At 38.4% G+C, this 25,496-nt stretch overlaps 1 protein-coding gene across 1 annotated transcript in view; it reads left to right on the top strand.

Annotated features, from left to right (window-relative positions):
* The window catches only part of TRIM44 (TRIM family member 44), a 109,800-nt gene that overhangs the window by 37,431 nt on the left and 46,873 nt on the right, over window positions 1–25,496 (top strand). The window contains exons 3-4 of the mRNA XM_090262620.1: window positions 4,645–4,884; window positions 16,157–16,176. Of these exons, the coding sequence (XP_090118746.1) occupies window positions 4,645–4,884; window positions 16,157–16,176 (260 nt within the window). The remainder of the gene's footprint in view (window positions 1–4,644; window positions 4,885–16,156; window positions 16,177–25,496) is intronic.

Genomic DNA, 25,496 nt, shown 5'->3' with positions numbered 1-25,496 from the left:
GCTGTGTTTCTAGGCTGCTGGATAATTTTTCAGCCCTTAGGAATGGGCAGTTGTTTTATTCACAGACAGTGCCATTTCCACTCATAACACAAAAGACGAGGAAAAGGGAGGTTTAGCCACTTGGTAAGAAAGGACTCTTCCCTTGCCTGCCATCACTGGAGCTTGACAGGGGTTTGGAAGAAATTCTCTTAGAGTAAAATGCCAGAATAAATACTGGAAAAACTTGTGGGGGATTTGGTTAATAGAACAAGTATTATTGAAATTTTCAATCAGTATAGACTCTGATGCTTTTCTTTTGTGTAGCTTCCTGCTCCTGACCTTGGTTCATCCTTCTCAGTTATCTCAGCAACACTCTTCTGGAACAAATTTTCCTTAAGCCCATGATGCTTTCTAGCTACCATGCTTGTTTTATAATCTGTCTGTAATAGAAAAACAAATAAGACCTTGGTTTCCTACAGGCCAGCTAGCTAGGAGTTAATGGCTTCCAGCCATGCCAAACACATTGAATGGAGTTGTTTTTAGGTACAAGCTCTTAATTCAAGGTTTTATGTGTTTAATTATGTATGTGTAAAGTGCCAGTCTGCATGCCTCTTGGGTCCAGCCTAGCTTGGAAGTGTTAACTACAAGAGCATACAGAAGGTACCATGGGATGAGGCTTCACTCTTCAGATGTACGTCCTTTATCCCAAGATTCACGTGGTGGGGGTAGCATCCCAAGGCGCTGACAACTGAGGAAACATCTCAATTAAGAAGAAATAAATTTGAAGAACCTGAAGCAGGCAGAAAGGGATCATTAGAGGAAAGATGTGGTAGCAGAAAGTGTACTGGACTGGCCAGAGGAAAGTTGGTTTCTAAACCTGACGTTATTACTGCACTTCTCCCTGTCCCCCCGCCCCAATACATGTGCAGGTTGGATGCAGCTCTAATGAGAACAGCCAGACATTCAATAGTTCTGACCATTCACAAATAAGCCACCAATTTTTTTCAAGTTATAATACTATGCTTAAGTAATGACATAGCTTTTGACCCTAATGCAACTATAACCAAAACATGTGAATATACTTATAATCTCAACCCTTAAGATTTCAACAACTTAAGGACCAATCTGTTGACAAAATGAAATCTTTTAGGTTTCATTTGGTAGAGAGGACCCAGGTCCCATGGGTGAGATTTTCCTGGAGATCACTATCTGTACCCTAGGAAGTTACTTCAAGGAGGAAAGGAAAAATGTGGTGTTGTTTTTTTTAACCAGAATAGCCCTACTTTGGGCTCTGTTACATTTTGGGGTTCCACATTAATATTTTGGGGTGAAGGAAGGGTAAGTTGTGTGGCTTTAAAAAGTTTTAGCAATTTCTAATAGATACTGTATAAAAGGAACCTTTTACATCACCAATTTTATCATTATGTGATACATCTAGCCTTCTGTCTTCTCTGCATATGTAGAATTTTCTCTTTTTATGTAGCAGCACATGCAATATAGTCAATAGTATAAGTTTATCACTCTCATCTTTGGGGAGCTATTGGACAGAGGCAAGAAGTCCTAAGAAACCTCCTCAGAAACAACATCAAGCCCTGGCTGCTGTGGCTCAGTGGATTGAGTGTCAGCCTGCGAGCCAAGTGTTGCTGGTTCGATTCCAAGTTAGGGCACATGACTGGGTTGCACATCAGGTCCCCAGTTGGGGGCACGAGCGAGAGGCAACCACACAGTGATGTTTCTCTCCTTCTCTTTCTCCTTTCCCCTCTCTAAAAATAAATAAATAAACAAATAAATAAATTATTAAAAAAAAAAAAGGAAACAATGTCAGTAGCTCCTAGGTAGCAGGTGCTAATGGGAAGGACCTCATACTCTTGGAGAACTGTAGAAATTTTAGCAGAGTGGAGTTTTGATGACAAGGAGGTGAAATGGAACCAGAAAGGGGATTTTAAAAGCTGTTTTCCCTCTGCCATTGGAGAACCAGTGTATTCAATCTGCCATATGACTTATCTCCAGGAGTCTCTTCTTTGGGCTCTGAATTAGAATACCTTGACCCAGAAGTTTGTTCTTACTATTTTGAACTAGGTTAGAGAATATCTATTTGTGAATTAGTAGAGAACTGGAGTAAGAAGAAGGCATGAAGATTTTACAGAGTGGATTACTCTGTCTTCAATTCTCTTTTGTAGCCTGATCTGTATAAAATAAAGTATGTCATGTTGAATAACCTATGTAAAGCAATGAGAAACAGAAAGTTTGATTTTTTTAAACCACAATTTATTCACCGCCTGCAGTCTGGCCCACACCTTTCTTGACTGTGATGTCAGCTTCCTATCTTCCAACCACACATGTATGTGAGGTCTAGAAAAATAGGTTGCCAGCCAGTTTTTTTTAAGATCTCTGTTTTTAGTCACTTGGAACTGTTAAGAGAGTTTCGTAAGCATTCAGCAAAGTTCATCCCTTAGCTCAACTTCCTTTATTTAGTCTTTAATAAGAGTAAATCCTAGGTCTTATAAGACCTCATTTATTTCAAGGCTAGAAATCACCGTAAAGCACATAGTTTTAAATACACTACAGATAAAACTTAATTATAAAAATAAACACAAATCCTAGTTCTCAACCTGATATAGAATTTGCAGAACAGTAATGACATTTAACACTCCTCCCTGTTTCCTTAACACCAGAGAGATCACCTGCAAGGAGTGTATGAATTCCTGAGTCTTATGTCACTTAGTCACTTGATGTGTGAGCAGATACATGTCATACAGGCCTTATTTTGCATTGACATTTTTATGGCAGTTATATAAGTGGATTAAAGTATCAAGCCTCTTTCAGTTTTTAAGAGGGCATTTAAAAGTGGCCTGATCTTCCCTCTCATTTAGTCTTTCTTTTCTTCAATTTTTCTTGCTTAGATTTTTCCAGTTTTGACTTCTCTCCTGACAGACTAGTATAGTGAACAGAGCACCAAACTGGAACAAGAAGATTGGAGTCCTCTCCATCTTCTACAAGTTTGCAGCCATGTCTTTTTTCTTATCTATAAATGGCAACTACTTTCTCTTTCATCTCTAAAATTCTCTATTAGCCTTCTCTTTTTGTCTACTCTCTTACCTCTTCTCTGTTCCCTGCCTCAGCTACTCAGTATGCATAGTTTTTTAAAAATACTCATAAAGTAAATGTGATTATGAGGAAACATCAATAAATGCAGTTACTGGCAAGATATGGAGTTTAGAAGTTCTTATTTTGGTAGTTTCTCCCTTTGCCTTTCTTATACCCTAGCCAAATTTAGCCTACAATCATAATTTATTTGGTTTGCACAACTGCTGTTGCAAAATAAAACACTAATGTATTTTCACGCATCAGAAAGTAAAAATTTAAAGGCTTGATATTATCCGATATTAGTGAAGCTGTAAGGAAAATGCTTACTTTCACACATGGTTATGGGAGTATAATTGGTGCATTCTTTTTGGGGAGCATTTGGCAGTATCAACTAGTATTTTTCAGAGTATCTATGAATTGATTCAGTGATTTCAAAGGTCTCTAAAGAAACTTGTATGTAAATATTAAGAGGCATATCCAAGGATCTTCATTGATATGCTATTTGTAATAACGAAATAAATGGAATTATCCTGTTTTTCCATCAAGAAGGGAATGTGTGTGTATGTGTATTCATATATATGTTTAATGGAGATATTTATATATATATATTTGTATATATAAATAAATATCCATATGTACTTTTTATCACACAGATATTAAAAACAGTACAAAGAGTAAAGTTGCTCTGTAAGTACTAACATGTTTTAAATAGAAAAGCAAGACACAGGACCACATGTTCTCTCTGATCCATTTACCGTATTTTTTGCTCCATAAGACACACTTCTTTTTTCTCCCAAAAGTGAGGGGAAATGTCTGTGCATTCTATGAAGCAAATATTGTGTCACCGACCATGTTGTGTATTACCTGACCTGGGGTTCCCAGAAAACTAGAAGAGTACTTGAACCTGAAAGACTCTCCTCATTTGTTAATGACAGTGATGATGGTTCTTAATACCGCTGTTGACTGCTATTCACTTTACATGGTTGAAATATTATTCTGTTATATTTTACTAAATATTTTAGTACACCATTTGGTTCAGAATATTTTTTTTTCTTGTTTTCCTCCTCTAAAACTAGGTGTGTCTATGGTCAGGTGCATCTTATAATACAAAAAATATGGTATATAAAAACAACACAATTATAGATATATATATATATAGCTACATAGAAAAATGGCTGGAAAGATACATACCAAATTGTTAATAGTAATTTCCCTCTAAGGAGGGACATGGTATAGGGATTGAAAGAGAAGGAGAATTTCATTTTTTTATATATACTCATCTATTAGATTTTTTAGAAGTAATTACATATTACTGCTATAAAAATGAACAAAAAGAAAATCAAAAAGGAAGATAAAGAATTACTTCCTGAGGAATGAAAGAGGCAAAAAAGATTAGCAGGAAATTTGTCAATGATATTAGGGGAACATTGTTTAGAGGATATTCCCAAAACTTCAGGATTCGATAGAAACCACTATTTGTATTTTGGCCATGGCTGCCTAGCACTTAACGGTAACAGCTCTAACCTTCCATTTCTTTGTGTGTCCAACTTATTATTCTTGCTTGTCTGTGTACTACAGGTAACACGGGACCAGATGAAGGTTTTTATACAGCAGGAATTTAAGAAAGTTCAGAAAGTGATTGCTGATGAAGAGCAGAAGGCCCTTCATCTAGTGGACATCCAGGAAGCAATGGCCACAGCTCATGTGACTGAGATACTTGCAGACATCCAATCCCACATGGACAGGTTGATGACTCAGATGGCCCAAGCCAAGGAACAACTTGATACCTCTAATGAAGCAGCTGAGCCAAAGGCAGAGGTAAAGGAGAATGCCCACAATTATTAGTAGCAGGACAAATAGGAGGAAACTGACTGCCATATTCGTCAGCTCTGGAAATGCCCTCTTGTAATCCTTAAGTGTAAATGAATTGAGAGCTGAGACTGGTAAGCATACCATAGGGAAGTACTGGTCTCTGGAGCCTGCAGTCAGCCCTGGGCCTGGCAAAGTATTTGTCCACCATGACTTAAAGGAGTATAGTCACCAGGGGCAAATACTAATCACAGCTAGGAAGGAAGGCCAGAAGTCAGATCCAGAGAATAGGGCTGTTATCAGATCCCAAGTGATAAAATGATCCTATAAATAAAGTAAACATAGGGGTGAGAACTGGGCCGAATGAGAATAAGTCAGGAAGTGGAGCTTAAAGCAAGCCGGCATGAACGATTCCAGTCCAATTCTGTGAATGGTAAAAGGATTCCTCAAGCTGGTTTTTATATGGAGCCAGCTGGATTAAGAGAAGCATGTGGGCTAAGACATTGCAAGGATCAAAAAGGACAGTACAATGAATATAATCATTATGTTCATAGTTATTTTTTAACCAGAATAAAGGGTCTCAGACATTTTATCAAACAACACATGCAGACATTTAGAATCTATTTCTAAAAATAATTTAATGCAGCCCTGGCTGGCGTGGCCAGTGGATTGAGTGCCAGTCTACAAACCAAAGGGTCGCCGGTTCAGTTCCCAGTCAGGGCACATGCCTGGTATGCGGGCCAGGTCCCCAAGTGGGGGGCACACAAGAGGCAACCACACATTGACGGTTCTCTCCATCTCTTTCTCCCTTCCTTCCCCTCTCTCTAAAAATAAATAAAATCTTTAAAAATTAAAATAATTTAAGGCAGCCAATTTTAAAAATATATAAAATTTATAACATTTTTCACCCACTAGAGAGAGGCTGTTGTTCATCAGATTTCATAACACTATGTTGAAAAGTCTAGTTAAGCTTATGCCAGATCAGTTTAGTGTAGGTCCGTCTAGAAGAAAACCTACAAGAGTCTTGTGGACTTTTCAGGACTTACTTTTATAAGTTCAGCTTTAACTAGCAGTCTTGCGAGCCTAGCTACAGAATAAGCAAGCCAACAGACAAGCGAAGATATAATCTAGGAGGCAGGTATTGTCCAAGGCATCTGATAGGAAGTCTAAGCGACCATTGGACAGTTGTCCATTTCATTTCATCCATGGGTTTTTATTAATTTTCATGAATGCATAACAAGAATAGAATAGCTCTTATTCATAGCTCAATAGCAAACAGAATAAGAGATATTCTATTCTTTCACTTCATCCTCCTTAGAATTAAGACAGTGTGTGCTTAAGTAAGTTTCTAGATAGGAAAGAGAGCACTTTATAGTCATCATTTCATTTAATCCTTTTATCAACACTCATTTTCTCCATTTTACAGATTCAGTATTGAGATGCAGAGAACTGCAGAGAAACATAGCAGTGATACTTAGTAGAAAATAGAACCAGGATTCAGATTTAAGTCTATCCTGTTCCAATGCCTGTGCTTTGTCTCTACTCTATTGAAAGCATTCAGTGTCCTAGACAGCGTTGCATTCCTAAGACCTTGTACATTGAAGAGGTGGTCACTTGGGATCTTAAGAGATGAAAAGTTCAGCCAGAGTTAAGGGGTCAATGCTATAACTCTCCCTAATTCTCCTCAAATTGGACCTTTACATTTATTGTGCATTGATTAGGTTGTTTTTTTCAAAAGTAAAAATTTATTTTTGAGAGATAATTTCTCTTTTATTTTCATTTTAATAAATAGATTTAGGATTTTAGGTTAAGATGGAGACATAGGTAAATAAGGCTTGCCTCCTTACACAACCACAGCAAAAATTACAACTAAACTACAAAACAACTGTCACTAAAATTGTCAGAAAATTGAACTGTATGTAAGTCTGACAGCCTAGAAATTAAAGAAGTCACATTCATTCAGATGGCTAGGAGGGACGTATATGTGCAAATGCGAAGATGCAGAGACACAAAATGGGTGGTCCCATACCCACAAGTGGTAGATAAAAATCAATAGGAATATATTGGGAGTGAGGGATTTCAGCCCCACCCAGGCCCCTAGCCCAGGGTTCCAGTGCCAGGAAGATAAGTCTGCATAACTTCCGGCTGTAAAAACCTATGAGTGTTGGGGCGGCAGAAGAAATTGCAAGATTCTCAGACATCTCCTCTTAAAGGATTCGCAACAGACTTAGGACTTACGCAGACTCACTCCCTCTGGGCTCCAGTACTGGGACAGCAGCTTAAAGGGCACCAGTGGCATATGGGGAGAAACTGAAGCGTCTGGCATCAGGGTGAGTACTGGGGGACAGCTCCCTCCACGACAGAACTCCAGAGGACAGGCAGTGGCCATTGTCCCTTTTCTGAGCCCTCCCTACATAGAGCCACAGAGTGGCGACACCATAACTGAGACTCCATCAACCTGGTTCAATGGGTTGCCCCGCCCAAGTGATCACCTAAGGCTCCACCCTACCCAACTTATGGGTGTGCTTATGTACATTAGGACCCACTACTGAGACAGGGTGTTAAAGCAGCTTTACCTAATATATAGAATCAAACATAGGCTGGCTGCCAAAATGAGGAAACAAAGAAATATGGCCCAAATGAAAGAACAAGAATCCAGAAAAAGAACTAAACATAATGGAGATAAGCAATCTATCATATGCAGAGTTCAAAACACTAGTTATCAGGATGTTTAAGGAACTCATTGGGTACTTCAACAGCATAAAAAATACGGAGGCGGAAATGAAGGTTACACTAAGTGAAATTAAAGAAAAAAATTACAGGAAATCAACAGTGGAGGGGATGAAGACAAGAATCAAATTAACAATTTGGAACACAAGGAAGAAAAATATGCAGTCAGAACAGCAGGGAAAAAAAAAGAATTAAAAAATATTAGGATAGGATGAGGAGCCCCTGGGACTTCAAACATACCAACATTCGAATCATATGGGTGCCAGAAGGAGAAGAGAAAGAGCAAGGAGTTGAAAAACTTATTTGAAAAAATAGTGAAAGAAAACTTTCCTAATTTGGTGAAGGACATAGGCATATAAGTCCAGGAAGCAGAGAAGGTCCCAAACAAGATGGGTGCTAACAGGCCCGCACTGACACATCATAATTAAAATGCCAAAGGTTAAAGATAAAGAGAGAATCTTTTTAAGTACATTTTATTGATTATGTTGTTACAGTTGTCCCAATTTCTTTTCCCTTTGCTCCCCTCTTCCCAGTACCCCTCTTCGCTCCAGCAATCCCACTCCCCCTTAGTTCATGTTAAAGAAAGAATCTTAAAAGCAGCAATAGAAAAGCAGAGAGTTACCTACAAAGGAGTTCCCATAAGACTATCGGCTGATTTCTCAAAAGAAACTTTGCAGACAAGAAGGGACTAGCAAGAAGTATTCAAAGTGATGAAAAGCGAGGACCTATAGCCTAGATTACGCTACTCAGCAAAGCTATCATTTAGAATGAAAGAGCAGATAAAATGCTTCCGAGACAGGGTGAAACCAAAGGAGTTCATCATCACCAAGCCATTATTATATGAAATGTTAAAGGGACTTATTTAAGAAAAAGAAGATCAAAACTGTGAACAATAAAATGGCAATAAATTCACAACTATCAATAATTCAATATAAAAAACACACTGATCAAAAAAGCAGAACAGAAACAGAATCATAGATACGGAAATCATTTGGAGGGTTATCAGTTGGGAGGGGGAATGGGGAGAATGGGGGAAATGGTGCAGGGATTAAGAAGTACAAATTGGTAGGTACAGAATAGGCAGGGAAATGTTAAGAACACTTTAGGAAATGAAGTAGGAAAAGAACTTACACGCATGACCCATGGACATGAACTAAGGGGGGAGGGATTGCCAGAGAGAATGGGGGTACCAGGTGGAGGGGGCAAAGGTGGAAAATTGGGACAACTGTAATAGCATAATCAATAAAATATATTTAAAATATATTTAAAAACAAATAAATGAATATAGCCCCTCCTCAACTGCACTATACTTGTTAACTCTGACAAGTTTATATCTTGGGGATATAAACCTAACAAGGCCCAAGGACCAGGCTGTGGACAGAATGAGCGATTAAAAGCAAGAAGTAGCATTCAGCTGACTAGAGCTTTTACAAAGAACTGTTATCATCTAATAGCCTGTTGTTCCAGCTAATCTGGTAATTTATTGATCAGAGCAAATATCTAGTACCTCTCTTTTGGAGAAATTTTTTTCTTCCTTTTGCATTATAGGAATTTTTAAAAATTATATGCATTTTGAATTTGGCCAAAATATCCTCCAACATTTTATTATGAAAATTTTCACACATATAGCAAAGTTGAAAGGTTTTTACAATTATACCCATAAACCTCCACCTAGATTCTACCATTAGTATTTTACTATACTTGATTTATTTTATACCTATGACCATCTTTCCAATCTTCCACTCATCAGTACATCTTATTTTTGATGCCTTTAAAAGCAGATTGCAGCTTCTGGTTCTGGTCATGTGATTTCTTCTTTTTACTCATTGATTATTTTGGATAGTGTTGTTTAGCTTCCAAATATTAAGGAGTTTCCTACATATTTATGGTTTTTCATTTCTGATTTAGTTCCATTGAGATCATAGAACATACTGTGAATTATTTCAGTGTTTTAACATTTATCAAGACTTGTTTTACAGCCCAGGATTTGGTCTGTCTTGGTCAATGTACATGTGTACCTAAAGAGAACATGTATTCTGTACTTTGGGGTGTTGTGTTCTATTAAATATCAATTAGGTGTCCAGATAACGTATGATTTTTACTGATTTGTGTATCTTGTTCTGTCAACTTCCAAGAGAGGCATATTAAATTTCCAAGTATGATTATTGAATTATCTATCTCCCCCTTTAATTCTATCAATGTTTCTTCAGATATTTTGAATCTCATTAAGCAAATATATATTCTGATGAACTGACCTTTAATCATCATGAAAAGATTCATTTTTTTCTCTTATAATACTCTTTCTTGAGGTCTATTTTATCTAGTATTGGTAAAACCAATCCAATTTTATGCTTACTGGTTTTATGGTATATCTCCTTCCAACCAGTTGCTTTCACTCATATCTATATGGTTAAAATCTTTGTCTCTTAGGCAGCATGTAGCTGGGCCTTACTTTTTTACCTTTTCTGATAGTCTCTGCCTTTTAATTGAAATGTTCAGTTAAGTAACATTTAAATGTTATTATTAATATGGTTACATTTAAGTCTACCATTCTTTTTTCCATTTGTTTCTCTGTCTTTGTTACTCTTGTCTTTTCCTACCTTCTTTTGAATTTCTGAGACATTTGAATTCCATTTTAATACATTTATTGGCCTTTTAGCTCTATTATTTTGTATTAATTTTAGTGGTTTCTATGAGGATTATAATAAAAATTCTTAAATTTTGTATCTACTTAAAATTATCCTCTATATAGGCTAATTATCCCCTTTCTATGTTCTTTGATGTAGTATCATATATAACAGAATCTAGTTATGTTTAAGCACTCCAAGACAGTTACAGTTTTGGCTTTGTTTATATTTTTTTAGATTCAGTTGTTGATAGTTGTGAGTATGTTGTCATTTTAATGCTCATAGTTTTGATCTTCTTTTTCTTAAATAAGTCCCTTTAACATTTCACATAATAATTGCTTGATGATGATGAACTCCTTTAGCTTCACTCTGTCTGGGAAGCACTTTATCTGCCCTTCCATTCTAAATGATAGCTTTGCTGGACAGAGTAATCTAAGCTATAGGTCCTTGCTTTTCATCACTTGCCAGTTCCTTCTTGCCTGAAAAGTTTCTTTTGAGAAATCAGCCAATAGTCTTATGGGAACGCCTTTGTAGGTATCTCTCTTCTTTTCTCTTGCTGCTTTTAAGATTCTCTCTTTATTTTAACCTTTGGTATTTTAATTACGATGTGTCTTGGTGTGGTCCTCTTTGGGTCTAGCCTGTTTGGGACTCTCTGTGCTTCCTGGATTTGTATGTCTATTTCCTTCACCAAATTAGGGAAATTTTCCTTCATTATTTTTTTCAAATAAATTTTCAATTTCTTGTTCTTCCTCATCTCCTTCTGGCACCCCTATGATTCAGATGTTGATATGTTTAAACTTGTCCCAAGGTTCTTTAACCTCTCCTTGTCTTTCTCAATTCGTGTTTCCTCATTCTGTACTGGTTGACTATTTGTTTCTTCCTTATGTTCCAATCATTTATTTGAACCTCAGCTTCCTTCCCTTCACCATTGCTTTCGTGTGGATTTTTCTTCCTTTCACTTAGCATAGCCTTCACCTCTTCCCTTAAGCGTCTGTTGTACTCAAGCATGTCCGTCAAGTCTGTAAGCATCTTCATCACCAGTGTTTTGAACTCTGTGTCTGTTAGGTTGGCTATCTCCTCATCACTTAGTTCTCCCACTGGAACCTTGATCTGCTGCCTCTTTTGGGCCATGATTCTCTTACTCCTCAACTTGACAGCCTTCTGTGTCTGCCTCTGTGTCTTAGGTAGAGCTTTCACACCTGTTATGTTGTAAGGGGTGGAGCCTTAGGTATTTGTCAGTGCAGGGCATCCTGTTTCACCATGTTGTGGCACTGTATTTGGGAGGGGGGTCAGAGAGGGTACAGTGCTGCTTGGTCAGCACTTGCCTCTTTTCCAGGTACTTCACCCACTTCCTGTATGAGACTGGCACCCCTCCAGCTATTGCCCTGGTTGTGGTTCCCAGAGTGGGTGGGTTTGTGGACGTTCTAGGACCATGGGGGCCCTCTAAACAGATGGACTCTGCTGAGAAGCTGGCAGTATCTTCCGCTGCCCCAATCCTCACTGGTTTTCAATGTCAGAAGCAATGAGGCTTTATTTCCATGGGCGCCGGAACTGTGAGCTGCATGGTCTGTTCTGGAGCTGGGCTCTTTCTGCCAGCTGGCTACAGCCACTGCCTTGCTGCTGCCACTGCTGCTATCACCATCATTGCCACACCATGTTCTCTCCACCATGGCTCTGCCATTCCTACCTGTCTGGATGAGTATTACTTCTTCATGTCTTTGTTTGTTGGACTTCCATGCAGTTTGATTTTCTGGTAGTTCTGGTTGTTTTTCGTTTTGAGGTAGATGTAATCCTTCTTTTGGTTGTGGAAGGAGGCAAAGCATGTCTACCTATGCTTCCATCTTGGCCAGAAGTCCTCTTGGCCATCTTATAGCATATAGTGTAGGGGAGGAATTTCAATACCAGTCCCACAGGTCTAAAAAGATGTATTCTTTCCCCTCTTCAGATAACTAAAGTTATTGCTTTGTTAATCATAATAGAATATTTAAAACTTATAGACACAGCAGATGATAAACATACACTAAATTGATGGTTATTGCTAGATGTTTATTTGTTCCATATTTGTGTATGTGTGTGTTTTACCAGCTTTATTGAGATGTTATAGACATATAGCATATGTAAGTTTAAGGTGTATGATGTAATGATTTGATACATGAATATATTATAAAAATATTACCCAATATAGCTAGTTAACACTTCCATCTCCTCACACCATTCTTTTTCTTAACATCATATTTTAAATTTTCCTTGCATTACTAGAAATTCTTCATAAACATTATGTTTGAATCCTGTATCAGTGATACAGATTTAATTTTTATCTCATTTTAAATTATTTCCAAATTTTTACTGTAATTTATAATATTGCAGGGAACGTTTTCATTTATAAATCATAAGCAATTACAGAGTCAAAGATATAAACATTTTAAGACTCTTGTGCGTGTTTTTGTAAACTGTCCACAGAACAATTATAGTTGTGTACATTTCATCACCAGTTTTGAAAATCTCTCATTTTTGGTTTGAATATATATATACACACACACATATACATATATATATAATATATTTATTGATTTCTAGGGAGAGGAAGGGTGAGAGGGAGAGAAACATTGATTTGTTTCACTTATTTATTTTTATATAATTCTTTTCCAAAATTAAGTATTTAAAAATGGTGTATCTTTATTTTTGTTTGCATGTCATGAGCCCTTCCATATTTTGTCTAGTTTTGAGAGAAGAGTATGGAGCTGCAGAGAGATAATCTTGGCAAAAGTTGGTTCAAATGGGTAAATTATTAAAAATGATGTACATATACCCTAAAATATATTTTGAAATTGGAAATATATATATATATTTCTTTGATTTTGATTCTTTTTCTTTGAGAATACAGGTTTGCTGTTTGGAGCAGAATGTCATGTTTCTGGCATAAACCACATCCATACTGCACTATTTATAAGGTTCAGTTTCAGTCTCTTTATAGTAAGAAGGAAACATTTGAAACAAGCTGAATATAGACCCCCTAGACTTTATGCTTTATTTTTCCTAATATTTTACATGTGTCTCAACTACATCAAAATGGACAGCAATTTTTAAGTAACTGAACTTTGCTGAACACTTTGAAAGGATTCAGCTTAATTTTCATGGAATCAAAAACTTATGGAAGTAATAGTTCTCTCTTGTACTCATTTTTTTTGCTTTTTGACGAAATATGTCATCATCCTAGGAACAAACTTGTTTGAGTTTTGGTAAGCATACATTTTCATTGGTGGGAGTGGTGATGAGAGGTTGTACTAGAATGTATCCTACCAGCTAAGAGCATTCAGGATATTTTATGGAGGGATTTGAAAACACTGCTTAATCTAACAAGCCATTTAAGTAGACGTTGGTGTGTAACAGATTTTCAGTTCTAATAATCTCTGAAACCAGAATTCACTTGTAATGGACAATAGAAATTAATCCTAAATCTTACTTACATCTTGCCTTCCCTTCTCTTCTTGACTGATCATCTGCTATGTGCCTTGTGCTGTGTTAGGCACAGTGAATAAAGAGATGAACAACACACAGTTTTTGTTCTCAAAGAGTGGAAATCCAAAGAGGGAGACGCTGTAAGATGCTGCTTCTGTCAGTGTTCTGCTCTATATACTTGCCTAGAAGTGTGAGAGATACCGATGTGAACGAACATTATTTTAATGTATATAGCCATTCTGTTAAGTGAGAAATAGGATCTCCATGTGTAAATGAGGAATGTGAACCTTGGAAAAGTTTAGTAATTGCCAGAAGTTTCACTGTTAAAATTGATGAACCAGAATTTAAAGCCATGTTTTTCTAACTCAAAACCCTGTCTCTTAACAATGCACCAGGATATGTGATTATAAGGAGGACTTACTTTAAAATCATGGGAGAAAGTTTGGTACTTTTTTGTTCATAATGTTCCCCTAGACAATTATACTTTAACATTCAAAGGTAATTGAAAAATTGTGTTGAGGTTTAATTGTATCAATGATAGTTATATAATTCTTTATTAAATTCAAATTATATGACTTTTTTTACTAGATTATAGTTCCCATAAGACATGCCGATCTATCAAAATGCAAAGAAAGCTTCCACAATCCCTATACCCTCCTTCCACTACTCACTCCACTTTTCTCTCATTGGAGTACAGATGATTAGTGCCCTTATCAATATTGGAAACCTTAACAGTGTTCTAAAAATGCCCTTCTTATCCAACCTCCAGTGTATAATCTGACTTAAATAACCTTTCTGTCTGCAGCTGACCTTTATAACCTGAGTTGCACTCCCAATCCTCGAATCCTGCACCACTGCCCCCCACACACAGCCCCTGCCCAGACATGCACATCCACATCCCCATTCCCGAGGTTCACAGAACTCAAAATTCCTTAAACATACATTTTTAAAACTGCTGTGCCTTGGCTCTTGCTAGTCCAGTGTCCTTCCCACTTATCTTCTGTTGTCAGCCTGGGAAAATCCTGCTTCTCCCTCAAGTGCCAATATAAATGTCACCTTCTCTGTGAATGCAGCCTTCCTGCCTTCTCCAGGAGAGGCAGTGTTCATCACTTCACTTCTGACCCACACGGCACTCTGTTTATGTCTTTGGGAGGGCCTTTAACACACTTAGCTGTTGTTCATTTTATATCTGTTTCTGTTTCTCCCCACTGAGAGCTACTATGAAGGTCAGATCATTACGGGTTGTTAATCTTATACCCTTAGTATCTACATGTAGTTGCTTCTTAATTGATGATACTGAATTGTTACTGATATTGATAAAGTAACTTTTATTAAGTACATACTGTATCTTAGGCATTGCACTTGGTGTTAATACACATTATTTTAGTTAATCCTCATACTCATTCTGTGATACAGGGACAATTATTATCCTCATAAATTAGAAAATTGATGTTAAGAGAGGCCAAATAATTTGACCAGGGTAACACAGCAAGCAAGTGATGGAGTTAAGATTTGAATCCAGAGTGTCTGACTCCAGAGCTCATTCTTCTTTATATCAATAGGAACAATTAATCAAATAAAAAAGTTCTCTGAGAAGTTAACTTCTAGGAGATACATACTCTATTGAGACCAAGCCTGAATGGCTAAAGGGGAGGATTGAAAAGATACTCTGTCACCAAAATAATGATTGAGGTCCCTTAGAAAAGGCTTGAGAGTCACTTGAAAAATCTAGTTTGGGCAAGAAAGAGGCTCAATGAAATGATCTGTGTTCACTGATAAAGTTAGGATCAGAGAAAGCAATGCCTGGAAAAATAACACTCACACGTTGTTTTAGCAGTGAACAAGAAAAACAGAAAAGCCACTGTTTGGCTGAGAATGGTCTGGGTCATCAAATGCTAGAACTATCCTTTTACAGAAGAGAAGACAAAGGTCCAGATTCATTAATTAACTTGTCCAAGGGCACAGAACTTATACTAGAGTCCCAGTTTCCCGAATCCCAGTTCAGTGCCCTTTCCACCATAGTGTGCTATATATTAGAGTTGTTGTGTTTCTCTTTGGAGGAAAAAAAAAAAAACTAGACCAAGGCAGTAAGGAGTGTTTGAGGGAAACAGCTTGATACTTTGGGACCTGGTCAGCTTTTGCCTAAGACCTGCTGCTATTTTGGGCTGTTTGCCCAGAACAATGCTGCCAACCATACAAATTTAAAAAAAAACAAAACTATGATTTATGCCTTCTAGGTCTGTGCATTCACATCTCTGCGTGCAAGGGCAGATTATCAGTTCATCTTTGTTGGGCAGTTTGAACATGGGATTGTCTTAGCCCTTAGACATCAACTGGTTTGTCTCTGTTACAAGAGATGCACAAGCTTTGCTTCAGGTTGGGAAAGGAGAAGGAGAAGAAAGAAGTCTAAATCAATCTCTACCAATGTTGTTTTCTAATGCTGTTTCTATTTCTGTTTCTTTCAGGGTGACGAGGAAGGACCCAGGTAAGATCACACTTGCTGCTTGTCTGTTCTCAGAATTGAAGTAGAGTGTGATATTGTGGCCTTTTAACGCCCCAGGAAATATGGACAGCTGAGGAACAGCACAGAAAAGGCATCTCCTTCTTAAGCCAGAGCTTTGAAGTTCTTACTTTGTAAGATTCCCATCTTCTCTCCTCATCTGTGCCATTTCCTGCCTGTAACCTACAGATAAAGGTAGACTTGAAAGTATGTAATTACGATTACTTTGCTTTATTCTTTGGCACATGCAGGATATCTGTTAAGAAGAGTGGCACTGTATTTGAATGGTAATTAGGCACTCAGGTGCACTGACTAGATAAACTTGGCATTGTTCTTTCTTGACAGGAATTGGGTTGCCTTTTTTATGGGCTTTGGATCCAATACTTTTTATTTCTGACCTATAATATCTTTGTGTCCAACTGAAGACACCTATACAATGAATCCTAGATCATAGGTATACAAAATTTTGTTTAGGAAAATAATGCTCCTTTGTGCTTCTGTGTCGCCACATGAAATTTAAAAGTGCATTTAAAAGAAGATGGTTTGACTTTGGGTAGTGGGCACCCAATGCAATATACAGATCTTGTATCATAGAAATGTATACTTGAAATCTATGTGATCCTATTAACCAATGTCACCCCAATAAATTTAATTTAAAAATAAAAATAAATAAAAGTGCATTTTACTTTGACCTCACCCTCACAGAGAATCTGAACGGTTCACTTACCTTTCCTGTCATTCTGCTCAGGCAGTGAGCACAGGCTCCAGGAAATATAGCTGTGTCATCAACACAATTGAGGGGCATGTGTACAAAGTAAAATACAATGTCCAAATAGGACCCCTCTGTCACGTAGCATCAAGGACTGCAGAGGCTGGGAGATGCTGGAAAGGTCATCCAGGCCATTGCTATTCAGAACTTTAGTTATAGCAGAAACACCCTTTTATCAAATGGGCTTTAAGTAGAACCCCAGTGTATAAAAACAAAATTTCCTCTGGTTAAAGTTGAGGGCCACAATTGCTGGTGAATCTCCTCTCTTCATTAAAATAGACCCCGAGGGACCTAGGGTTCCCCAGAACTCAGTTAGAAAATCTCTAATCTAATCTAGGTTTCTCATTGAAAGAAGGTAAATGAATTGTCTGAGGTTACTGTGGAACTAGGGTTCAGCCCTTCTTTGGTTTTATTTGCAAACCAACAAATAGAGTCCTTTTCTTTCTTTCTTTCTTTCTTTCTTTCTTTCTTTCTTTCTTTCTGCTGACCTACATCCTTATCCTCTTTCTCAGTGCCAAATGTTATCCCACTTCTATCTGCATCTCCTGGTGCTTCCCTCCCTTGGGAACTGTGGTTTCTCAGCTTAGATTTAGCTCCTTGTCTAAAACTTAAAGCCCCAGGTATCCTGCTTTAAACTTACAGAGCCTCAGGGAATCCCTTCAGACTTCACCCTCCAGCTATTGTCAGGTGCAGGCTCCCTCTGAGTTGTGGCTCCTTCCTTCCTTCCTTCCTTCCTTCCTTCCTTCCTTCCTTCCTTCCTTCCTTCCTTCCTTCTTTCCTTCCTTCCTTCCTTCCTTCCTTCCTTCCTTCCTTCCTTCCTTCCTCCCTCCCTCCCTCCCTCCTTCCCTTTCTTTCTAATGACCCTACTATGTGTGAGGCACTGTGCTATATAATAGTAACTAAAACAGACACAGTCCCTGACCTTGTGGACCCTAAGTCTAGTGTGAGAGATGAGTGTATATTCCTGGGCACTTATACCGTGGAGAAGGGCTATGATAAGGAAAATTTTGGCTCCTTTAAGAAGGACTCCAAAGTCAGTCTTGGAAGATAAGGGGAGGCTTACTAGGAAAAGTTATATATAAACAAAGGTTTGAAAAATGAGGGGGCAGACAGAAGAGGAGCAGGGGTGAGGGTCCTTCTAGGGAACAACTTATGCAAAAGCTCTAGACAAGAGAATAGTGGGGGAAAGAAAGCAGAGCCTGGATCATTTAGTGCCTTGTCGGTACAGGCCTCCTTAAGGTATTAGCGCTCTCTACTGCAGACAGTGGGAACATTCCGGAATATTAGACACTGGAGCTTGAGAGACTAGTTAGACTATGCTAGTGAAGTTAAAAGCCTAATCAACAACTTCTCTAGTTATTGACTAAAATTTCACCATTTTGCACAGACCGTTGGTTTAGACACACTCTTTAAAGGATCTCCTTAGCACTCCACCTCTTAAGATTGACTCTAGTTTCTAAAAATCCAGGCCAAGCAGAACCCTAGACCTTTTTTCCCCCAGAAAGAGAATTCAAATAAGACCAGTATAAAGAAGACACCTTAGCAGATGTAATGTGCAGACTCCACAGGGTAGAAATGACATTTTGTCCTGGGAGAGCCTGATTAGGATGTACACTTTGATCTCAACTTTATGGTTACAAGCCAGAGCCTTATTGATTAGAAGAATACAGGGACCTTATGAAGAGATTAACTTCCTTCAAAGATACTATTTATTCAGTGTGAGAGACTGGCTTTAGAATTTCATTGCTCATACCTTCATGTCACTGTGAGCAGCTAGTGGTAAAGCATGGAGTTTTCTTTTACCAGCAAGCATGATGACAAGCTCTTTCCCTCGAGCCAGGCTGCAATGGATGTCAGCAGGGATTCTGTTGAACAGACACTTGACAGGACCCTTTTTAGGTACAATGAGCACTTGAAGAGTATGTTCCAATTTGGCAGAAAGAGGAGTCAAATTTTCTTTTTAACCTTTAAAGTTATACTTGTTGATTCCATTTAGTTTGCTTGTGTTGAAATACCATTTGGCTCAATTTATTCCAATTAACACTTCAGGGCAGATTGCCTATGATCTGAAAGTTCTCTTATTCATGATAGACATTCCACCATCTCAGAAAGACGAACAGTTTTGTTCCAAAGGCTTCTGTATTGTGGACAGAATTAACTGAGAGTTTGATGTGTAAGGGAGGCAGAAAGGAAGTATGGGTCTGCCTGCACAGGGATGGAAGAGAAGTCCTCAGGAGAGCCTGAGCCCCAGGTCTGCTTGGATTATTATACCTGTGTCTCCATTGCCAGCCTTCTTTCCACACAGTCACTTCCCTACAATCTGCACAGAAGTTCAGGGAGAATTGGATTGCAACCATTATCCACAGTGGAAGGAACAAAGGGAAATTCTGCCCTTTTGAAATGTATTGGCCTGTAATAGATCTATGGTGTTTTTTATTGTTGTTGTTATTGTTTGTTTGTTTTTCTTCTCACCAGCTGGAGTCTCCTGGCCTTCTTTCCTCTTTTCAGTTTTGACTTCTCAAGCTGTTGACATGAGGTGGCCGAGTATTTGTCCTTTTAGTCATATCAATTTCTTGCCCTGAATTTTATTGGGTAGTTGTCCTGCTACTTAACAACATTAATAATCATAGCTACCATTTATTGGTTTACTTTGTGCAGTGCTTTATATGCATTCTCATTTAATCCTCGTGTAAAGCTTATAGGGTAATTATTATCCTACTTGTAAAACAAGAAAATTAATGCTCAGAAACATTAGCTTGCCCTAGACACACAGCTAATAGGTGGCAGAGCTAGGACTTCAATGTAGTCTGGCTTTCGGGCTTATGCCCTCACCCATCATTCCCGAGGCCAGCATGCTTCTCTCTGTAACCCTGAATGAAAGCCAAGAGGATTCATGCACAACCCTTTGGTCTTGTTCCTGTAACTTGGTAGTTCTTTCTTGCTCTGACATTGAATCACTGTTGCCTGTTTTCTGCACGCTGCTTTTCCCCTCCTTAGCCTCTGTCATTATAAGGGATATTTCTTTATTTGATCTTCACACAGTGTCCTCTGAGGGTCAGCAGCAAAGGAGGTGCTTTTGGACTTCCTGAGGAGCAGCCAAGCAAGCCTTCCTTTGGCCCCACAGAATAGCCGCCTGTTGGCCTTCCATCTGGTGGTAGTTTACCCTTCAAATCCATGATACAGTCGTACTAACAATGACAAGGGTTCTTGGAGAGCATGGAGGAGCGAAAGTCCTGATATCTAGAACATGGATATTAACCACTGTGGAGTCATCTTTTAAGAGGGTGTCTTTGAAACCCATAGTGATTCTTTTTTCTTTTTTTCGAACAAAGAAAGTAATCCATGCTTTTGGTAGCAATATTCTGTCTTCTCTGTGCTATAATGGGAGATCCTGTGTTCACTCACAGGTTGGCTCCTTCTCTGCTCCTACAGGAGCCTGCTGAGAAGTCATATATATTCCAAGAGAGGGGGTTGGCAATAGGATCTGCTGCCTAGAAAGCTGTTGTTTAGTGGGAAGAAATCAGAGAGGGCAGGACCTTCAACTCTTGTGCTCAGAGGAGAAAGAGCAAGATCGGTATTAAAGTTTCATTTGCTGTTGAGATTTTCCGTGATTTTTTTTTAACTTAAAAAAATGGCTTTTTAATAGTGACAGCTATACTTGGGGCTTCTGTAGAAATTTTCACCTTCAGAGCTGGCTCTTAATTCAGGCAAAAAGCACCTGCAGAAATCAGTGTGACTCTGACCCATTCTGATTCTGTGACCAAACAGGCAGCAAGTTCTAGACAAGGAGGGGCTCCGAAGGGGGGTGCAGACCTGCTTTCCATTCTTGGTCTGCCTGTGACTGACTCTGTGAGCTTGAGCAAGTCATTCAACCTCTTTGCTTCTTTGTAGCCTGTTTTTATTTCTCTATAAATACTAAAATTCCCCCCTGCCACTCCCCACCCATTTTGGGGGGGTATAGTTGTGTGGAGGAATATAGTCTTATATCAGATATGGAGTGGAAAGAATCTACTTATAGATTCTGTAACTTAGTAGAATTTTTAAAGTTACAATTTTTTAAAAAAACTTTGAGGTTATATAGTAGGTACTCTTTTCCCCTCTAAAATAATAACCATATGTTCTTAGATATGGCATTTATCTTCCAGATGACTTAGTTTGTAGAGATAAGAGGGGACCGAGTCAGTGATACACTTAGTTTTCTTTTGTCCTCTGATTGCAAATTCATGGGTTGGTTTTTGCATTATCTTCATTTCAAAAGGCCTAGCTGAAGCCAAAGAAAATGGCTTTGATCCTTGTGACATGTCAGGGTTGCTTAATATACAGAAGTGGAGTTCCAACATCTTAGTTGGCCTTCAGCATAGAAAGTCTCTTAACTGTTGCACTTCCCTGTTAGGAAGCCTGAGCTGACTTTGTTTTCCACTGCTGATGTGGGTTGTTTATCTTTTACTCACCCAAATGAAGGATGCAACTGTGCTATGCATTGTGCTGCCTATCTATACTAAAAGCAAGCCTCCTTGCTAAAACAATCGATTTTCAGATATTTGCCTGTGAGAATCACAACTTTATCTTATTTTGTGTAAATGTATATCACCAGGGAATCCATTCACAGCTAGAAAATTCGGCCAAGTTGCCTCTAGCTTATTCCATTTGCCTCACACCACAACTGCTGACTAGGAGTAGCCTGTATCATAACATACATCTGCTTGCCTTTTCTGGTTTGATAATGCTAAGAAAAAAGGCCCAGTAGGAAGGGGCCTGGATGTCACTTTGCATGCTGTTGTTTTAGTCTAACCAACTTTTGTTTACCGTCCAGTACAGTAGTTGTGATGTTTGACAGGTTAACCTTGTTTATATCTTTGACTTCAGAGCTTATCAGGATAACATTCACTTTTAGGAGCTCTGTTCTCTTAATTTCTTAGCAGGAAATATTGCAGCGTGACTCTTTCATTCATTTGTTCACAAACATTTTTGACTGTCTACTGTGATGTCAGGCCCCGTGCTAGGCCTCAGGGATATGAAGAAGATAAAGACTTTGTTCCTGCATTTAAAGATCTGAAAGTCTACTTGAAAGAGAGAACTAATTAAACCACTTTAATTTCACTTTTAAGTGCAATATAATAATAATTATTATACAGTGCAATTATAAATTATGATAAAGAAGCCTTTTTTGAATGTCAGCTATGTGCTGGAAGTATTTTAACATTTACATATATCATCTCATTTATTTCTTACAACAGTCCTAATAAGTGGTTAATACATTATCTTCATTTCTCACCTGAGATAGAAAACAGTCGCAGAGAGGCTATACATACACAAGGTCATATACCAAAAATGGTAGAGCCTGTCTTCACACTCAAGTAATATGACTCAAGAATGCAGGCTCCTAACCACTGACTATAATCATTCTCTATAATAAATGTGTTGGAGATAGAGAAGGCTATAGCATCTGTGCTGGACTTAGAAGGAGGGTAGGGGTAGGCTTTTTCAGATGAAAAGGATAGGAAGCCATTCAAGCAGAGAGACCAACATGTCTAAAGGCTCAGAGGCGTGAAAATGCATGTGTTGTGTGGGGAATGCTGAGTAAGTTGCATGAATGGACTCTGACAGGAGATGAGGTGAAAAGGTGGGTGAGTCCACCCTATAGAGTGTCTTTATGTCATGCTGAAGTACTAAAACATTGGTCTCACTTCCTGTTAGACTTTATCTCTTGATTATAGCATTGTCCTGTCTATGGAAGAAATGGACAGACTTCTGAATCTTACGGGCTTCTTTCTGAGTCATATCTCATGACTTGTTATCAGTAAATTGTTTGCTTTTCTTTATGCCTCAGTCCCCATCAAAATAACACATCTTATTATACTTAAAGGACAAAGATGATACGAAGCATTAAACATATTTTCCTTTTGGTTTCTTCCTTTAGATTAAAATAACAAGCAACTGAGATAAAATATTTGTAAAAGGGAACTGTTTGTTTGATTTGTATCTTATTTATACCCTTATTTTGACAGCTCCTGCCTGAGTAGTTATCTCATTCCTTCTAGATTAATGGAGAAAAGGAATACTAAAGCACCAGCATTTTCTAAGTGGATTTAAGGCTACAGATGTTTTAAAAGCTAGTCAAAGGATTAAAATGATGTCACATTTGTTCCTGAGTTAGATCCAGTGCTGAAGAGTCTGGCTGGAGCCTAGTTCTTTTCTTCCTTGTTTGTCTTCAGAGCTGTTTTTTGTTGTTGTTCTTTTTAATTTAAGAAAATTTTTATTGATTTATTTTTTTTTAGAGAAAAAGAAATATGAATTTGTTGTTCAACTTATTTATGCATTCATTGGTTGAGTCTTGCATATGCCCTGACCAGGAATCGAACCTACAACCTTGGTTTATCAAGACAATGCTCTAACCAGCTGAACTGCCTGGCCAGGGCTTTCAGAGCTGTTTGGAACTGACACTAAACAGACTAGATTTTAGGAAGTCACAAAACTTTGGTCTATGTTTTAAGAGTAACTAAATTTGATGTGATTGGTTATGCCTCCCTCACCTGTGGCAGCCACAGCAAAATTGTTGTTAGGGGCGATATTTTCATTTTGGGAGGAACCTGCTGGTCTCTAGCATCTTTTTACTTCCTCCCAGTGAGGAGCATTCACGAGGTCATTGATTTCATTTTCCCAATAGCTTCCAAGGACTGCATTCATCTCTTTACCCAGAAACCCACATTAGGGATCTGTAGCAGATACTGGGAGCAGAAGCTGGTGTGTTTTTGTTTTGTTTTGATTTTTTCTTTTTTCTTTTCAACATGTATGAAGTTTAGAGCCAATGACCACAAGGAGGTAGCTTCAGTCCTTTAAGGAAAGTGACTAAAGGCTAAGATAGAACTGGGGTACCCTGAATGAGAAGGTGTTTGCCAAAGATCAATATATTCATGTACTTGTTTAGATGCAGGAACCTAACTATGAATGGTTATAGGTTCATAAAAGAAATACTTTCTTATCCACAAGCTGGTGTTTCAGGGAAGAAAAACAGTTTCTTATATAAATGCCTCATTTCCCCTACTCCTTAGCACCACTATCAATTGTTCCCCATAGGTTGCACTGTGGTTGTAAAACGGAAAAGCATTTTGTTTCCTTGGTGAGTACATGTCTCCTTCCCCTCTGGTTCCATCAGTTCTATTTAAAGGAAAGTGAGAAAAACAGTGTAGAGAAGGAGGAGCTGACATAACTGCAGTGAGGGCAGGGAAAGATCGTTTCCCAGCTGCCCCCTGACTGCTGGGTGTATCTTGGTCTAGACACTGTGGAGGCAGTGTGCTGTTTTAGCCCTCCTGCCCAGCTACAGCCACGCAGACAAGGGCCAGTTAAAGCTGACCAAGCTGCCAGCTTTGCCCTGACCTTCAGAGTTGTCTAGGACTAACAACTAAACAGCAGTAATAGCGATGCCTGCTTATGTGTTGGACATTAAATAGGAGCTAGACCTACATATATTATTTCAATGCTTTAAAATAACCCTTTGGGGCATAGTTATTCAAATCCTATTTTTTCTGATAAAGAAATTAATATTATGAGTTTAAGTGATTAGGCCATGGTCATACAGTTACAAAGTGACTTGATAAGGATTATAACCCAGATATATCAGGCTTAAAATTCTGTGCTTTCAACTACTATACTATATTATACTATACTATGCTATACTATACTATACTATACAGCCTTTCTTAGGAAATGGGAGATTCATCGCGTCTCATGTCTTGGCTGGAATAAGTAAAGTTAATGGATGGAATTATGACAAGCCAACAGGGATATGGCATTTTTATCAGAAAAAAATTTTAGTTTCTTTGTTGAATGGCAACAAGCAATTTATCTGTAAAGGTGGAGGAGGTGGAGCTTGCCCAGAAAATGCCTGAGGTGGAAGGAACAGAAACTTCTCTCCCCAAACAGGTGTACATTAGTTTACTCCCTGGCTTTTGTGGATCCAGCGACTGCCATCACCTCTTCTGAAAGAGACACTGTTCACCCAGTGGCAGGTGCAGGCCAACTGTTGTCATGGCAACGGCAGGAGAGGCAAGCAGTTTAATTCCAGAACTGATAATTAACTAGGGGGTTGGGTAGGGGTGGGAGAGAAAATGGGGGGATGATTGTTTCAGGAGGGAAACCTTAGCAATTACCGGCAAGCTGCATAGGTGAAAAGGCCAGTCACAGATGCCCCAGCCCAGCATGCCCCTAGAATTCAGTGCTCATCCCCTCTGGCTAGGAATTTCTGACAAACTAAAAGGAAGGGTCAAGTCCCCAACCAGCCAAAACTCTTTTAGGACCAAATGAGGAAAGGAGTGTTATATAAATTGTAAAAAGAAATGCAGGGGGCCAGATGAATGACTACCCTAAATAACATCACCCAGCCAGAAGCAATCCAGAAATGCTATCTAAACTGCAAAAAGAAAATCATGCTTGGGGATAAAACAGACCCACAAAGCATACCTGTTGTGAATTTCTACTTCTGTGGATGGAGTTGAGGAGAGTGGCTTCTTAGAAAGAAAATAAAAAGATGACCTGT

Source organism: Furipterus horrens, unplaced genomic scaffold (genome assembly GCF_987537825.1).
Source record: "Furipterus horrens unplaced genomic scaffold, mFurHor1.1.pri manual_scaffold_2, whole genome shotgun sequence".
NCBI lineage: Eukaryota > Metazoa > Chordata > Mammalia > Chiroptera > Furipteridae > Furipterus > Furipterus horrens.
This window is presented reverse-complemented; position numbering and strand designations above follow the sequence as displayed.